This window comes from Charadrius vociferus, unplaced genomic scaffold (assembly GCF_000708025.1).
Source record: "Charadrius vociferus isolate BGI_N301 unplaced genomic scaffold, ASM70802v2 scaffold115, whole genome shotgun sequence".
Lineage (NCBI taxonomy): Eukaryota > Metazoa > Chordata > Aves > Charadriiformes > Charadriidae > Charadrius > Charadrius vociferus.
In genome coordinates this window covers 2,243,006-2,261,097 of record NW_009648636.1, presented here as the reverse complement: position 1 = coordinate 2,261,097, position 18,092 = coordinate 2,243,006, and the positions used below count along the sequence as shown (strand labels likewise).

Here is an 18,092-nt window from a genome sequence, read left to right as displayed (position 1 = left end):
TACCTTTGAGCAGGTCCCACCTGCTGTAGGTGACCCTGCTCTGGCAGGGGGGTTGGACTAGATGATCTCCAGAGGTCCCTTCCAACCCTGACCATTCTGTGATTCTGTGATTCCCAGAAAACACTACATTCCCGCTCCACCAGGAATATAAAAATTCGTGTATGTGTATACTCCAGTTGCATATTTGAAGTCTGTTGTTCCCAGCTCAGCTCCTGATAGCCACAGTGGATCAGGGATGAGATGAAACGGCAACTAACCCATACAGCTCCGACTGCTCCCTCAAGCTGTAAGGAGGCTCTCAATAAGACTGGCTTCCCTACGGGGGCACCCACTATCTGGGGTCGCACAGAGATACAGGAACGAAGCGACACCCAATACCAGGAAACTAAAGGTTGTTCCCTCCCTTTTCCCCTTAAATTCTCGGACAAACTCAAAGGGAAAATACTTACTGACATTTTGGGGCAAAATCTTTCTCCGCAGATTTCCCTGCAGTTGGTTATGGGGCAAATCCATCCAAGCACGTGATCTACATGATGTGCATGAGGATCAGTGAAGATTCAGCTCCCTCAAATGTCAAGGGTCTTAACTCATCAGTCACCAAGGCTGCAAACACAAAGTGGTTATGAGCTTCTCAGCGCTCTGCCTGTGCTCCAGCATCGAGCTCAATCCTGCCCCGACCCCTCCTCGTTGCCGTCTTACAAGAAACGTTCATTCCACATATATTGTCCCATCACCTCAGCATTCAGTCTCATTTGGCACAGGCAAAAGAGTTCCATTGCCCATCCCGGGAGAATGACCAAGAAGCGATGGAGTCCAGCTCTCCTGCTCAGGGAAAAATTAGTCCTCTAACTTCACATCCAGGATCTGCCTCCACATTATAAAAATTTGTGCTGGACTCAACATTCGATGGATCTATAGGCTCTTAAGAGTTTTCAAAGTAGCCTCAGCGAACAGACCCCTAAAACCCTAACATCTGACATGGATTTGGCATCTAATTTCCTTACGCTCCCATGAAAGTCCCAGAGTTGAGTCTCTCGCCTTCAGACTCCAGGTACTGAACCCCTGGGCTCCACAGGCTCAGCTCTTTCCCACACAGCAAAGTCCACAACACTGAAAAAAGCTTCTACACTCACACATCCCTTTAGAAAATGAGAATTAACTTCTAAATCTTTAAAGCGCTTAAAATAAAACCCCGCAAAAAGCCACTTTTAAGTGCTTCCTAGTTCAGTCTCCACTTCTTTAACACATCTGCAGCATCATCCGTTTCCAAGGGGCTCAGCAGGGCATGGCAAATATCACTGCAACCTTTAGACATGCCAAATATTACACATACTGACTAGCCATCTTCATGCCTAGACCCAGGAAAAATTTAAAGTGAAAAGCCTAATTTTCTGTACCCTAAAAGACAAACCCGTGATATCCATCAGATCATGAACTGCTGAATGAAATTCCGTTTGGTTCACAACTGGCGAGTTCCAGAGGTTCCTACAAAGAGGCATTTGGGCTTTTTCTGAATAACTATTTCGGCAAAATTATTTTTGGCAACGTGACCATTTGTGAGTAAACCCTCATTTCAGGAACCGTTATTTTATTGTTCACATTTAAGCCATGCGGTAGGAACTATAAAACTTTAATCTTTATTTCTGATCTGTCAGACTGGGGTTCGGAATGCCCTCTAGGTGTAACCCGAGGGGCTGCATTGTTGTCCACCTACTCACAAGTGGACATAAGGGGACAGAATGCCAGGCTTTTGTCAGAGGTTATTTTCAGCTCCGTGATAGCAATGGCATTGCTCAGATCCCTGAAGCCTCTCTCATTCCCCTCCCCTCCCAGCTTTTATAGGGCCGACAGCGGTGGCCACTGCGTTTAAAGAGTGCAGGAATCCCTCGCGTTCAAACCCTTCGAGGGCCAAGAAAACAGGGAGAAACATCAAGCGACTCCGGTAAGTCGAGTATATCGGGTTCTGCTATCATTGTCTGATATAAGGGGTTGGGTATTATTTTTTTTCCACCCCTCTAACAGGTAGTAGAAACAGCTTATGGCTTGACAAAGAAAAAGGTGTTGGTACAGTGCAGAAACGCGAGTCCTACAGAGCCGACAGTGGTATTTTAGGTTTGGCATAGCCAACCGGTAAGAGATTCTTCTGGGCTTCTCAGCTTGTGTAGTAGCTACTGATGTTACAGGAATGGGGCTGTGGAGATCCTCGTTAATGAGACACACGTTTGGAGTACGTGCAAGACGGGGCAACAGAAGTTTCAGAAGCTTTGAAAAAGTTTGTTAGAACACTATAGAATTACATTTTCCAGTTTGTCTTTGTATATCCACTTTTTAAAGCATACAAATTTACGTGCTTTCGTAATTTCTCAGATGAAAGTATTCTAGAACTAAAAAAAAAAACGGAAAAAAAAAACCAAAACCCACAAAATATTTAATGTCTCCAACCAACTGGTTTTATAGCAAATGAGAAGAAAAAGTCTATACAGACTCAACAGAAAACAGCTAGATAAGAATGCAGGATGAAAGAATTAGCACATCCATCACTCAAGCATTAAAAGCACAATCGGTCAAGTCATACAAAAAGCCCTGATAGTTTTTTTAAAAAAAAAAGTTTACTTTGAAAAGTTTTCTACCAAAAGGTAAAATTATTTCAAAGAATAAAGCCTCGTATGTAGAGAAATTAATTCTGGGTCTGATCTCAATCATGGCAACATTTCACAGTCGGTTACAGTTTTGCTGGGCACTTAAAAGACTTAGCGTGTGGATAAGGCTTCAGAGAAGGATCTTGCGGGAGGAAAAGTGAAAGCTGATAGCCCAGGATTAGCTCTGGAAAAAGGAACAGGTCGTTTGTACAGCAGGATGCAATTTCCCACAGCAACATGAATCGAACTGAACTGTGTGTGTGTATGCGAGGGGCCGTTGTTTTATATCAGAACCAAGTACCACCTTCTAGTGTGAGGGTATCTTAATTTTTGGGGGTGCAATCTTAAATTTCTGCAAAAGTGTGGATCGAGGAAGTTTTAAAAGAAACGTGGCATTACTATGCGAGAAAATGATAGATAATTGGGAAGGACAGATGAAAGCAAAGGACAGACACAGGACTCTGGGGTTTTCTATCAGCTCTGCACATTACGCGCTTCGTATCAAGTCACTTAAAATCTTTTGCTTCAGAAGGGTTTGTGTAACTTAGAGTGACCAGTGTCAATGAAAAATCAGTATTTACTTTCCTGTGCCAGCGTGGAAATTCCCATCCCTTGATCTCTACATGTTGGTTTACCGCAGAAATAAAGAAAAAAAAGCTACTCATTATGAGATCGTGGTGCAGGCTAAATGTATGACATTAACCAATAAACTGAAAATTTACCTGTATCCATAGTCCATGGAATGCGTCAGGATATAAGAAATACGATTATAAGTACATATCAATATTGCATCTTTCATTAACTGAGCTCTCTCTTCAAACACAAACGTTCTCTTTGTTGTGCATCTGTTCTGCTGAGGGATAACGCTTTCTGCAATGGATGGGATGTAGACAAAACCACCTTCGGGCTTTTTGAGACATGGTGGCAGGAATTCTGCTTTACATTGCACACACATCAAGATAAAACGTACCACAGCGAGTGTTAGTTGCAGAGAAAAACTATAACGGCGCTTTTTATTGCTACTTTTATGAAGAAGCTATATATCGTTATCCCCACGGTGCTGGTGAGGCGAGTAACGCTAAGGACGGTGGAATGAGTCACTAGTGGTCACAGGACAGGTCAGCAGCGGAGCTGTGATTAGATACCGCAATGAGGTCCCGGCTGCACTGGCATTTCCCACAGGCTTCAGCTGGGAAAAGAATTCCAAATGTAGCCTTGATACCTGCATCTCAGTGTAGACAGTGATTTAATTTGATACTATTACCATTTATTTATTAGGTAAGGAATCAGTCGTCTTATACTTTTAACATAGTCTAGACCGAACAGCTAGCTGGGACTAAAATAAAGAGGGATGCAAGGCACATGCTACCCATCATTCCTGGTTCAGCATTTCCACCACCATTTGTACCAGCAGTCACCAAGACCGACATTTCCCATTCTGTTTATCCCCCTCAAAGCCATCCTGTAGCACACATGGCACCGTGAGATCATCCATCCTCCCAGTCACACCATACGTGACTTCTGCAGTCCGTTCGGAGATGACCTGAGCTCTAGACTATCAAACGCGTCAGCATTTAGGAGGGAAAACCTTGTGTTTAGCAAGGAAACACCAGAATTTCTTTCAGTATCTTTTTCACCTGCACCGCGCTGTCTAGCGCTAGCGCTGCCTTTTACTCCTCGACACAACTTCATCAGGCCAGCACTGCATCCACGGCCCGTTTAGATCAATGGATCTAAATATATATTTGGGTGATATCCTTATCAATAGCACTCTGACTGCAGTGAGACGCTGTGTGACAGTTGTGTGACATCCAGATTTGTACGGTATGACTAATAGCTCAACAGAAGACGGCTCACATTTTTTTGTGCCTGTGCAGAGCACAGAAACACTTCAAAGGCTTCCTTGCTCTGGGAAGAGCCTATATAGTAGCGTTGCAAGCTGGAAATAATGAGAAGCACGTATCCTTGGCTGCACATCTGATGTGTATGAATTCTACTCCATGTAGTAGCTTCATTTCGAAAAGGAACGACACGAGCTGCTGAATACTATTAGAACAAGACCAAGAACACTCCTCCAGCTTAACAGTACCGTCAGCGCCTGCCAACATGCCGCAATATTAATACTCCAAGATTTCTCTGTCACGTGTTTAATACATTGAGAGTGGACCCACTCTACTGCCCACGAGATCACCAAAATATAGCAAGTCCCATGTGGTTAGCAGTCACTGCACCTTAACCAGATTTAGCAACAAAGTTCAGGGAATTTCAAGGGGATTTAGATACTGACACCCAATGAAATTACGTGAAACTAAGACTTCGGGTATAATTTTTTTCTAAGACAAATAGGAGACCGAGTTCTATTTGCACATTGTAAGGATGGAGATTCATCCACCGTTACAATTAGATGAGTAGAAAACTCTGAATGCCATATACCCCGTGGAATTTACCTGCTCACGGCAATACTGCTGCCCAGGCAGCATCCGCAGGGATGGCCGCTGCGGTCCAGCGTTCAGAGATGAACGAAGCGAGGACCCGAAGAACGGGGACTTGTCCTGGTACCTCACCCCGCTGTTCGGCCAGCCAGCACGGACATCCCAACGTACGCCGCCATTCTCACGCCCGTATCCTTATGGGAATGTTTCTACTGTGACTCCTTTCTCCTACAGCTTCCCATCAGGTGATGCCAGAAAAACATGGAAAATGTGTGTGCATGCCCAGTCATGTTACTATACTTAGCATCAGGAGCAATGGTTCTTTTAAGAGCTCTAACTGCAGCCCGTAGCAGCACACGGTTCACTATCACGCATTATCAGACTTCTTCAGAGATTATTTTTTGCCTTTAGCTAATGATGTAATTAGAGCTGCGTTCCAACAAGTATCCCATTGCCACAGACTGAAACGCTCGGTGTGCTTTTGAGGGGAACTAAAGCAGCAGAAGCAGTTTTACAGAGACCAGAGGTACAAACCGCTCTCCTCCAGTGCTGCTCCAGCCGGGAAGAGGGATTAGACTGGAAACTTGATTTGAAAAGGAACATTATGAACCCAAAAAACTCATTTCAATTTTTAAGAAAGTGTCCCAAAACTGATTTTTTATCTTCCATCGCTCTTCCTTCTCTTAAGATGTTTGAAGCATTACTTGAACTATTTTTATAAGAGAAAGAAAGTGGCACTGATACAAAAGTCCTTTAAAAATAGGAGAAAATGTAGAATGATGGAATGAGACAAGAAGATTTTACCTACTTGAAAGTCTTTTCTCTGTTCTTTTATCTCCCATTTAAAAGAAATGAAAAAAATATATATTTTAACAGTGCTATTCAGTAAAGTCCTCACTAAGAAGGGACCAAATTCTGTCTGTTCCTTGCGTGCCATTATTTTTGTTTCTTATTTCAGCTACATCAGATTTTTTGTCTTACTCGTCACATTACAGATATACAGAGTCAGAGGCAAGCTGGGTTTTCTTTCTCTTCTTGCATCATTACCGTTTTCCAACTGCCAGAGCAGGTCGGCTCGTCAACAGCCTCCCAAGAGAACCGATAGGGTCTGAAAGAGATTAACGATGCCGTTGCTGTATGACAGCAGAGGACGAGGCAGGTGAGCTGGGCAGGTTCTTCAGCTGAGCATAAATCAGCCTCGCAAAGAGGAGGAAAGATGGGATCTTGCATGAGGATGACAGGTACGCTGTCTACCACAGGTACCAGTCACAACAGTGAATAAGTAATTAAACAGGGTTAAGGATACACTAATAAGCACAGTACTAAAGCAGAGATGTTTGGATATGATGGTGTCATATATCAAACTGCATTGTTATCAAACACCGACTGTTAAAACGTGCTCCATCTTCAGTGCTATTGCTTCAGCACATGCACACACTCTTACGCTATCTTCCTTTTGCTGAACAGATGTGCATTTTATACCATTGCGTGGTTTTTAGTGTTAGTAGCCAGAAAGAATTCCCTTCAGCTTCAGGTTAAGCTTGCAGAGCTGGCACGTAGAAATTCTTTTCATTCCAAAATTCAGAAGATACAGTACAAAAGTCACTAAAACGGTGATCAACACAGGACAGTAGTGTCCGGTGTACAGACATGGCAAAATGTTAGTCTAAAATGCAAGCCATTTAAAATACCGGCTATGTTACATCCCTGCTGTGATAAATTGCCCTCTCTCTCTCTCTCACTTGACTTCAGAAGAACATTCTCAGGTAGCAGGCCTGATTCAGCCTTCAAAATCCTTCTCTTAGTTACGAATATCTCATGGTGAATTTAATCAAACACAAATAGCACAAGCAGGCTTCGAAAGAACTATAATAAGAAGGTGACTGGTTTTCCAAGAAGGAGCAGGAAGGTCTGCGCCAGGAGCTGGGAACAACCCGATAATACAATGGGCAGATGACAAGATGACGTTCCAGTCTTTCCAGAAACGATGACTCAGACAAGAAAACAGAAGGGCACACCACAGGTTGGAGTTGTTTCAGATGGGTGACGGCACAGTCATCGCAAAGGGCACTCACTGAGCTGGCCGTCAGGCGACCAAAGTGGTGCTCCCGACTCCGACACTGCCCTCCTGCGTGACCTTGGGCAAGTCACTTCAACAGTAACTGGAACAGTAAGAACCGGAACAGTGAGAACCAGAACAGTATGCACTATTTTTTTTTTTTTTTTACTCAGATGTTTAGATTTTTGAAACCATTGACAAAGAAAAACACACCTTAAAGCCCCTTAGGAACCTATCTGTTATTACTTTATAACAGCTGCGCAGCACAGTGATCTCACAGCTGTTTTATGAGGAATCCAGAAAAAGGAACAAACAACTTTTTCTATTAAAGCATCCTGTGAAATAACATCGTACATTTGTTAAACTTCAAGGTGGAACTATCCAGGTGTGAATTGTATACGATGGTACCATACTGACACAGAAAATTGGTGTTATACTTGTTACTGAGGAAACCCATGTGGCACTGGATGAACTAGAACTTGCTTTGGAGAGAACAATATTCTACCTAAACAGAGAGTTTAGGTACAAGGACTGTTCTGTAGAAAATTTAATACCAAATACTGTCCACGCTTTTGCTTAAACTCCAGTAAAGCTTCCAAGTGTTTGTTAGCCTCCATTAAAATTTGCCTCGCAAAACCAGATCAACACACATAAAGCAAAAACGGAGGGGAAAAGACTACGCTGGGTGCAGGGCAGGATTGGAAAAAAAAAAAAACCCGCTATTTGTGGGCAAATAAATCCTAGATGCGCTTCACCAGAAGAGGTTTGAGTGATGCTGGCACCTTTTTACTGAAACGCCTCACAATCATGTCACGTTTTTACCATCACAATATACTGAGCTAAGGAACATCCCGAGTTACAGAAAAGGGTGGCAGAGGACAGAGGATTTAGGCTGTCCCTGTCCCCTGAAGCACAAGGCCAGCACCTTCACCCATGGATATGACACATATGGGGTACATGCTGGCTACCGGCGCGCCTCAAAACCCCGCTACACCAGCCACAGCTCCCAGCAGCAAGGAAGGTCTCCCCAGCTGGGTGGACTCCAGTGACCACCTCATCCCCCCACTACCAGATAATCTGCAAGTGCCATGGTGTAATTCACACCTGCAGATGTCGGCTCAGGGCCATCCTACAACAGCAGTTCACTGGAGAGGAGGGGAAAAAAAATAACAAAAAGAAGAAAAATCAAACTGTTCTGTTGAAAATAATTCACTCTCGCTGTCGTATGCCATTTGATTTTCTAGGCTACCCTTGAGATATAAGGATGCCGAACTGGGGAGGTGGAGCCAAATGCGGCGCCTGCGAAAAGACGGTGTACCACGCCGAGGAAATCCAGTGCAACGGAAGGAGTTTTCACAAGACGTGCTTCCTCTGCAGTAAGCTGGGCTACGCTGTTTTAACTTCCCAGTATTCCCATAGCTCTGTATAAATCTTCCATTAAAGCCAGTAAATCTACTTTTCTATTACTTTGCATGCAATAAAGCAGCTTGATAGTTTCCCCATTTCAACATGTTTGCTCACAGAACACCGAGAGGGGACTTTTCGACACCCTGAGCAACGTACAGGACAGTACAAGCAATCAGCACCAGACTGAATTTCACACAGGGAAAGTTTTGTAAAGCTCATGCCTCTTACTTCTGGGAAAGCTCCAAGCAGAGGGCAGTCGCATGTTTATCACCCTACCCAGAGTACACCACAGTGAGACCGATTCTGCTCCAGCACTCTCTAGAGACCTAAAGATGAAACCCGTTTCCCATCCTTTTAGTAACTGAAGGATGGAAAATGATCGAATCTGTCTTCAGGAGCATCAAACAGTTTTCTGAAATGCCAGTTTGCCGCTCCATAGCAGCTCTTAATAACCAAGCCCCGGTTTCTAGCTCTTTACCCCGAGCAATCTGCCTCTCCGGCTTTTCTTCTTCCAAACAGGCATCGGATGATTATTGTAAGGGACACTAGAGTGCTGCAGAATCACAGTATCTAGGTCCATCTCCAAGAAACCCTACCTTCTGTCCCACAACACAGCATATTACACGTTTGTTTCAAGCTAAAAATTCTAGAACTAAACAAGCAGCACTCATAAAACAGAATTATGTCTTACTAGGATATTGTAGGAGATGATTATTTTTATGGTGAATCCTAACGTTAATTCATTTCAGACAGGAAAGCTGAAAGAGATTACCCTGGTGTCATCAAAATCTCCCACCAACACCCACAAGTGCCTCAGTCTCCTCCTTCCCCGTATTTCCTAGAGCCCCGTTTCACTTACTCTTCTACTCCACGCACCTCTGTCACGTTTGGCAGACAGCTTCCAGGAATTGTGCTTTCTCTGCAGATGAGCTAGAACTTGAAAAAATCATAGAGAAGGTGTCAGTTCAGCTCTGTTTGCTCTTTGTGGGGAGAGTAAACAATTTGATAAGGTCTAAAGATAGCTAAATAGTTTACTTTGCAGACAATGCCTGAAATTCAGTACCTCTGAATTCCAGCACGACAGCTCAGAAGCCATTGAATTCAGTTTTTCACCCTCCTTTCCTGGATGAATATAGAATTCTTGTTTGGAGGCATGAGACTGATATTACATGCTTAGATGACAGAGTACAGCGCTATGCAGAATCAGTCCAAAGGACACACTTGAGTCGTCTTTGCCTTTCCCCGAGTGCCCTGAAAGCGATGCCTAAAAGACCGAGTCAGAAAGAATCCCCTCAAAAAGTTTTCCGTTAATTGACAGCCTTCAGCCAGTTCTCACAGAAAGGTAAAAATCTCAGTTTTGTGAAAACTAGAGACTTCTCATTGCTTCCATGTGCTGCCTGTAACAATTAATAAGAGATATCAGAGAAACTATAGGGAGAAGGACACGAATGTGGTAATTATGAGAAAAGCTTTAACTGACATTCGTGCTTTATCAAGTGCTAGAAAATGATACAGCAGTAGACGACAAATGAGTAGACTCTCCAGTGTCTAATAAAAATAAACAGCTGTCCTAATAGGGCACAGTTAATAATATTTCTTCCCCACCTAATACTGGAACAGGTTTAAGCTTCATTCCTGGAATAACTGATTTCCCTTTTAGTGGTTCGTGATAACCAACACACACGTCCATTAGCTCTGCCAACTCTTTGGTTTGTTGTGGTTTGGGTTTGGTTTGGATGGTTTTGGTTGGTCGGTTGGTTTGTTGGGGTTTGTTATTTTATTTTACTTGCCCCTTGTAGTCATAAGTCTGAACTAAATTATTAATAGGTTGGATACTAAAAAAAGTATTCCTGGCAGAGGTATGTTTAAGGTCAAAAACTAAAGATGCATCTAAGCCCAGCTGGCATACGAGAGGTATGTTAATTGGCTTTACTTTTCCCATGATTCACACACACTAATCAGCAGCTCGGGACGACTCAGTATCATGTATCATGTTCACGGGCTTTTCAATGAACCAATTATAGGATTTCATTTCTCAACAGAAGAATCCTCCCTGGCCTAATCTCAGGTATGGAAACAATTAACCTATTTAGCTGAGATTTTATACATTGTTCTAATAAATATTTAAAACATATTTAATATTTTACAATATATTTGACCGGACACACAAAACACACCGGTATTTTTCAACCAAACAGTTCAATTTGGGCAAAATTATAAGCAAACCGACCTGTTAACACAGTAAGAATCAGACAAACTAAACTACCAATCACACTCTCTCCACTCCATAGCTTTTTTCCCCCCCCTACAAACAATACAAGAGAGAAACTCCTTTCCAAAAAACCCTCTTTCCCGCGCAGATCGCCGTTTACTTACCGTGTTTCCCTGTCAGCTTTTACCTAAACCGCAGCTGTGACGGACATTTGGCAGGACCCTCACGCCATCAACCTGAAACTTCTCCGTGCCGGCTCGTGAACAGTATCTGCGGGCAGATGACAGGTCTCACAGTTATTTCAACAATAGCCCTTCAAGGGCTTTTGCTCCATCTGTCGTGGTGAATTGATACCCTACCCCCAAGGTGCCAGAAATAGAAACACTTTATCTGCTGCCAGAGTTTCCATCAGCCCTTAACTCCCTTCGCAAACATAATTATCACCTCAGAAGCAGAAGAGACTGTAGCACAGCCAGATCAGGTTCACGCATTTACAGAAGCCCCTCGTTTTATTTCTGTTAACTATAAAGGGCCTTGCAAATTATCTTCCCCTCCAGGCAGTATAGTGACAGAACTAAAGCTGCAGCGGTCCCTCTATCAGCTTAAATTCTCTGATGTGGATGGATTTTTGGCTCACAGCAGGACAATTAAAATAAACATGGAGGGAAATAAGGACTGATCCAACCCTCAGCTCGCTCTCCTACAGCCTTGGCTTCCAACCACTTTCAATACTTGTGTATTTCAGACATTTCTGTTGCCTACATGAGCTAAGCAACTTGGTTTTCCAAGCTACCAACAGCCCCCGGATGACCGGAATGCCCTCTGTGGGGCACACACTTGTTCAACGGATATTGGAGAGAAGGGTTTTCTCCATTTTCTTGTTTTCCTCTCTACCAACCACTGTTGACGCAGCGTACAATTTATAAGAAGCACCGAAACTTTAAGCATGCTACAGAACCCTGATTTTTTTTTTTTTTTTCCCTATGGGCACTCCAGACTCCCTCCTCTCTCGAGGGGTTGGGGGGCTGTCTCACACCGAGCTCCCCAAACACTGCAGCACACACACTCACCAAGAAGATGAGGAATACAGCTACTAATTTTTTTTTTTTTTTCCCCCCTGTTCATTATTGTCCAATTCCCATGCATAAGCAGCAAGGAGAGCCACGGGAGCGGTAACAGAATTCAGCCTCTGAACACTGACCAGGTTTCAGATAAGCAGAGAATTAGGGGGAGAGGAATCCGGCTTCCACGGCCATTCGATGGGAATAACCGTGTGTAAGAACCGCCTCAGCACCACCCATTAGCTCTAGGTGTGGCTTGTGTTTCCCAAAACATGGATACGTACAAGACTAGGAGAAGGCTTCTGGTTTTGGAACAGCTATAGTCCTACCCTCGCCATGCTGGAGGAAGCCTAGCAGAGTAGAGACTACCAGTTATTTGGGATCATTGCCTCACCCTGCACTGAGCTCAAACAAACGTGACTAGATAAATAAAAAGCACATCCTGCTCGACTCTGTCTCGATAACGCATGTACGTTTGATCCTCTTTTAGAAACTCACCCCATTAAAATAGCGTGGGCTGCGGTGAGAAAGCCACCACAGACTCCGAGTGACTGTCTTGAAAAGTACAGATGCACAGAAGAATCCACACTAGTGCAACCTCCGTTTTTTTTCTTTTTTATTTTTTCTTTTTTGAAGGTTTGGGAGTTTAGGATGATGACCTCAAATCCATCTTAAGCTTCACAGATCTAGACAAACGGTCTCGACAAGCCCATGATTTTCCTAGGGTTAGAGTGAAACTTCAGTGGCAACAGAAGAGCATGTTGCGTGGACACACAACTACTTTAGCAACAACCCAGTGAAGTTTTATACTGCTACAGGCTAACACCCTCCTTTTCATATATTTTTCAAGATAAACAAAAAAACCCACTAATTACAATCATGCCGAACCACATACATTCAAATTTGAAGATGCCAATGTTTACACACACCTCTCTCTCCCTGTTTCCAGTGGCTTGCAGGAAAGCTCTGGACAGTACCACAGTGGCAGCTCACGAATCGGAGATCTACTGCAAAACTTGTTACGGGAGAAAATACGGTCCCAAAGGTATCGGCTTCGGCCAAGGAGCAGGATGCCTCAGCACTGACACCGGTGACCATCTGGGCTTGAACCTGCAACAGTGAGTTAAATCCCGCCGACAGCACCTTTTTCTGGTACTACTCGTCACTTAGCAGGGTATTCTAGATATTTTATTCTGTTTCCATAACAACATCTCGTGTAAGTAGCACAGCAGACTTTCCTACAACCTTTCCTTCAGTGGACACACTGATTTACTGGTTTTTAATGACGTTCGGTCTCTTTAAGCCTTCTTTATAAATTATCTCCTCCTTCAACAGGCAATTATTCTGCAGACGCAGCCTTTATACGCCACCACGGACATAAATATTCACCGCAATTGTAATTTGCCATTAGTAGCACATTGGTAAAGTCACATTCACCATAGAACATGAGATTTTATTCTTTTTTTCCTGTCAGAGGCTAAAATACAGTTAGGTTTTACTGTTAAGAGAAATAATCACACTACCACATACTGTTAATTCCTCTCAATGGGGGAAATAACATTTCTAAATCCTCCCTGTGGCTCGAATAACACTTACAAACACACCGAGAATGTTTGAACAAAGGAATTCTAATGGGATACCATCTTCCAAAAGCCTCAGCTGCACATAATTATCTCTGACAGCACATTTTTGTAGTATTTTTCCATGATTCTCAAAGCTGCACATTTCCAAATCAATGATGCTTTCTTCTGGTATTACTATAAGGAAACCAATTAACCAATATGCTGTGCGGGAAATAAAAGCTTAAATAATGTATTTAACTGTAGCTCCTTGTAAGATATGAATCCATTACGGGCAGAGTTCTGTACCAGAAACCCTCACGTCCTGTAGATTTAATGACCTGTTGCAGTCCAACGATCCGATAATTCAAAAGTCGTTCTGCGAAAGGCTTTAAGCTCACACAAAGACAGAAAGCACAAAGTCCAGAAATACAAAGCAAAGCTCCTTTTCTGATGTGCTTTTGACCCTCGGCCAGCTAAGAACCCCAGTTCCCTGTCCCAACGCTACAGTGACTAATGAACCAACTGCATGCAAAATCTCATTTTTATTTTCCCCTCGCCGAATACCAGCAGATAGCCAGTTACCGAGAACAGAGAGGTCTTTCGCCTGTATTTTCCCCTCGTGCTTCTCAATGAAACAAAATTATTTTTTGACTTTCACTTCTCATTAAATATAATCTTTTCAGCACATGGCTGTTGTCAGCTCCACGTCCTCAGTTCCAAACAGGTAACATCAGTCCTTACAGTATCAGCTTTTCAATCAGACAACACAGAATTCAAAAGAATACTTTCATTTTCTCTTTTCCCCCCTTTTGCATGTCTAAGACCAGTAAGGTAGTATTTTTTATCCCTTACCAAAAAATCATGAAACCGTATTTCTAGAACGAAGACATTTTAAGCAGTATATTATAACACTGAAAACTTCTGTTTTAGGGGGTCACCAAAGTCTGCTCGCCCTTCTACACCAACTAATCCTTCTAAGTTTGCCAAAATGATGGTAGATGTGGATAAATGTCCCCGTTGTGGCAAATCAGTGTATGCTGCAGAGAAGATCATGGGAGGAGGAAAAGTAAGTAGTTACGACAGCACTAGAAACCAAACACACTCACACAATGGCGATAAACTACAGCAAATAGCTCCTTGATCTTTTAAATTTTTGCTCAGAGTCTTGATGAAGAAAACATGGGGACAATCTAGCAAATTGTGAGAGAGGAGAATGTACTTTCATGTTTAAAGCCGTGTGCTTTTTGCAAGCCGCCTTCAACTTTCTGCATCTTGCTGATACCTGAACAACAACTCCTGGCTACCGCACAGGCTGACTCTTCTACTGCTGTCATTCTATGACCATCTCTGGGGATATTTATAATTTAAACATTTATTTGTAGTGGCAATTGCAGATATATTAAAAAGATCCCTGACCAGAAAACCAAAAGCTCATCACACACCACATGCTAGCACTCTGCTCTAGGAATCCTCACTCAAATATTATTTCTGCACATCAAAGTGGCTGAAACAAGAGTAATATCTGTAGCTCCCTGCTTTTTACTAGACATCTGTTAATAACAAAGGCACTAGGTGAGATACTGACATGGGATAACAAAGTAATTGAAAAAAAGACTAACCTAGAATGAGTAAAATTAGAGACCAACAAAGCAATTTTAACCTTTTCACACCTTAAAGAGCAATAGTTCTTTGTTCCTCGTATCTGCTAGCTGTGCACTTTCTGTAACATACGATGAATTATCTTAATTTCCTCAGCCTTGGCATAAGACGTGCTTCCGCTGTGCCATTTGTGGAAAGAGTTTAGAATCTACGAATGTTACAGACAAAGACGGAGAGCTCTACTGTAAAGGTAAGAATTGTCATGAGCTGAACAGGGTTACTGAGTCAATCTCAAGGGACCCTATTTAGACCCAGTATTGCCATCATCATTTACCTTGTAGCATGCTGAACAACTTCATAAAATTTCATTTTATCTTTTTTAACAACTTCCTGAAAGCAAAGGAAAGAGCTACGGTAACATTGCAGTTGCATCTTCTACTATTAACATTAAAATTTTAAAGTTGTAATTTTTCTACAAATACGACACCTTCTCAGATCCGTCCTCAGACCTTCTAACAGGCACACTGGCTGTTATGTGCTGGGCAGACTCTTGTACCTGCATTATCTCTCTCACTCAAAAAAACCCCAAACCAAAACAAAAAAAAAACCCACCCCAAACCACAAAGACCCAGATCTTCAACAGTCATCTGTTTAATGTCACGGTCCTAATTAGACTTCTTCTCAGTAAGAGCTAAGAGATACTTCCACTATATTGGTAGCACAGAAGACAACACATTCATACTAAGTTATACATCCAGATGTTCTCAGATCAAGAAAATTCAAAGACTTCACTTGACTCTTAGAAATAGCTTAAAGGTGAAAATCTGCAGAGTTTTTCCATCCTAGGCTAAACTTCGCAGAGAATCCTAAAGAATACTACTCAAGTTCGGTGACCTTGGGTGCAGTCTGACAACTGCAAGTGCTCAAATCAGCGTATTTGGAGAAATATGCTGACCGCTACTACTTCCTTAGCAGAGTTGCGATAAATAACTATGCACACACTGAGCAACAGAGAGTTAGAATGGAATGGTTTAAAATACCGTCAATAGTTTCTGGATTATACTCTAGTTCTTTTCAACTCCTTTGAAAATCTCTGACTTACTACTCAGTCTGTATTACTCACTCACACAGACCAAGTTTTACTGAGTATTTTTAGACAGGAAAGTAGTTTTCATGATAACATTGCTTAGATCTTAAATACATAGTTTCCTAATTTTTTCTTGGAGATGATCAAATGCAACTTGTTTAATTTAAATACGTGATTCCAGTGTCACTATTAAAACCCATAGACATTTCTGGGAAAGACACTATTTCACATTTCCTTTGTTTTATTAACTTAAATTCAGTAGTAGTGCTAAAACCACAAGTCGTTTACCTCTATATGAAAACATTCAGAATACCATTTCCCTCCCTCCTTCTTTTGCAGTTTGCTATGCAAAAAATTTCGGTCCCAAAGGAATTGGGTTTGGTGGCTTCACTCAAGTGGAAAAGAAAGAGTGCGAATAAGAAGAAATGGATGCAATAGACTCAAACCGCTGTTGATGCCACCAAGTGATAGTTGTCAAGTAAAACACTAAACGTCACACATTGCTAAGAACCTAGGGCATTTGTTTATTATTCTCCACTTGCAGGAAAAGCTGGTGAGCTTCTACCTTGAGAAATTCTTAGAATAGCTTAAAAAGGTACAGCGATAAAACAAGATTCATGTTTGTTTTACAGTAAATAAAGAGAAAAAAAAACTCATGGAACATTATTCGTGGAACGTAATTGCTTCTTAAGCTCTTATTTACGACACTTGAGTCTGGAATTGTCAAGACTCAGCATTACCGCCCCATTAAGATAGAGACATCTTACGGAGTGCAAGGGTCGGTGTTCTAACTTAGGCCGTAATTTCCTTCATTCAGAATAAGCGGCTCAACACTTCTTTACGAAGTTATCAGCAGGTGTTTTCCTTGTTTTGACCTTTTGTGTTACGGCAAAGTAGATGTTATTCACTTTGAGACAAGGAAGAAGTATTTTAAATTCTTTCTTTCAAAGGCAGATATTTCTGAAGAAAACCAACATTTTCGTAGAATAGTATTGTAAGTTTTGTTATTGTATGTTTTCAAGCTACAATAAAGTACTGATATTGCTTCACATTATTTTTACTTGAGTTTGCTTGTGCTTTTATGTTCTACAACGTTGCAGATAAATGCATTTCACTGAGATGAATGAAATCCCCTATTTCTTAACTACAAGAATTGTGCTTTATTATCCAACTTTACTCTTATGTTGTGAGTTCTAGATGGTATGTAATTTTCTGATCTTGATCTGTTTTCCTACTGGCTTTCTTTATCACCTGCTTTGACTTATAGTCAAAAACCACACTGCCCAGCCGGCCGCTCCAGACTGATGTTGTAGCCTTCTCTTGGGAACATGGGTGACATCTCGCTATTAAAGATTTATGCAGGCAGCTGGGAATAATTCCCTCTTTTTATATACATTGCTACTTTCCATCATCAACTTAGCCATTTTCATCCACTAACGGGGCATATGTACGTGCAAAACACACGGCAAAGAGTCAGGCTTTTTCTTACAGTTTTGTGCCTACCTGTTCTTAAATACCTCACTGGTCACATACCCCTTGAATCCACATCAGTCTGTAAAAATACGCTTAGAAGCATCAAAGTTCTATTTTATTAGATGTAAACCCTCCAAATACAAAGACTTAATAGAGGTTTTCACAACATAAGCAATAAGATTACACGGTAATTGTAATACCACATTTTTCACTATGAACTTTTCCCTTAATTTTCAAACGTAATTTTCTTTTATTATCTGCAAAATAAAGCAAAGGGTACCAACATGGTTTTGAAATTCTGCCCTAAAAACTTACCTTTAAAAATATGTTGTTATTGTCATCTCATCACATAAAATTTCAAATAGTTTCAGCTCAAACTATATACACGGAGACATAGTGATTGTTCCATATACAAACCTGCTGCAGCTTATGCAAGATAGGTTTAATATTTGAAGCAATAATAAAAATAAAACAAAGCAACTTCAGAAGAACTTGTAAAAATTAACAAAATATCCAGTTTTATTTAGCTTCCAGCTCAACGGTTTTAGAAATTAAGCAACA

General features: G+C 41.8%; 1 protein-coding gene across 1 annotated transcript; it reads left to right on the top strand.

The window, feature by feature from the left end:
- The first annotated feature begins 8,374 nt into the window (after positions 1 to 8,374).
- Positions 8,375 to 16,658, top strand: CSRP3 (cysteine and glycine-rich protein 3 (cardiac LIM protein)). The gene is made up of 5 exons (XM_009886255.1): positions 8,375 to 8,506; positions 12,760 to 12,928; positions 14,303 to 14,438; positions 15,128 to 15,221; positions 16,398 to 16,658. Exons 1-5 carry the CDS (start codon positions 8,395 to 8,397, stop codon positions 16,475 to 16,477), a joined length of 591 nt encoding a protein of 196 aa, XP_009884557.1. The 5' UTR covers positions 8,375 to 8,394; the 3' UTR covers positions 16,478 to 16,658.
- The last annotated feature ends 1,434 nt before the right edge of the window (positions 16,659 to 18,092 follow it).

What these genes read in the sequence shown, in the direction of transcription:
- CSRP3 (XM_009886255.1), top strand. Translation starts at nt 8,395, where the DNA reads ATGCCGAACTGGGGAGGTGGAGCCAAATGCGGCGCCTGCGAAAAGACG. An exon ending in CTGGGCTTGAACCTGCAACA is followed by an intron (nt 12,929 to 14,302) that starts GTGAGTTAAATC and finishes CTTCTGTTTTAG; the next exon opens with GGGGTCACCAAAGTCTGCTC. An exon ending in AGATCATGGGAGGAGGAAAA is followed by an intron (nt 14,439 to 15,127) that starts GTAAGTAGTTAC and finishes TAATTTCCTCAG; the next exon opens with CCTTGGCATAAGACGTGCTT.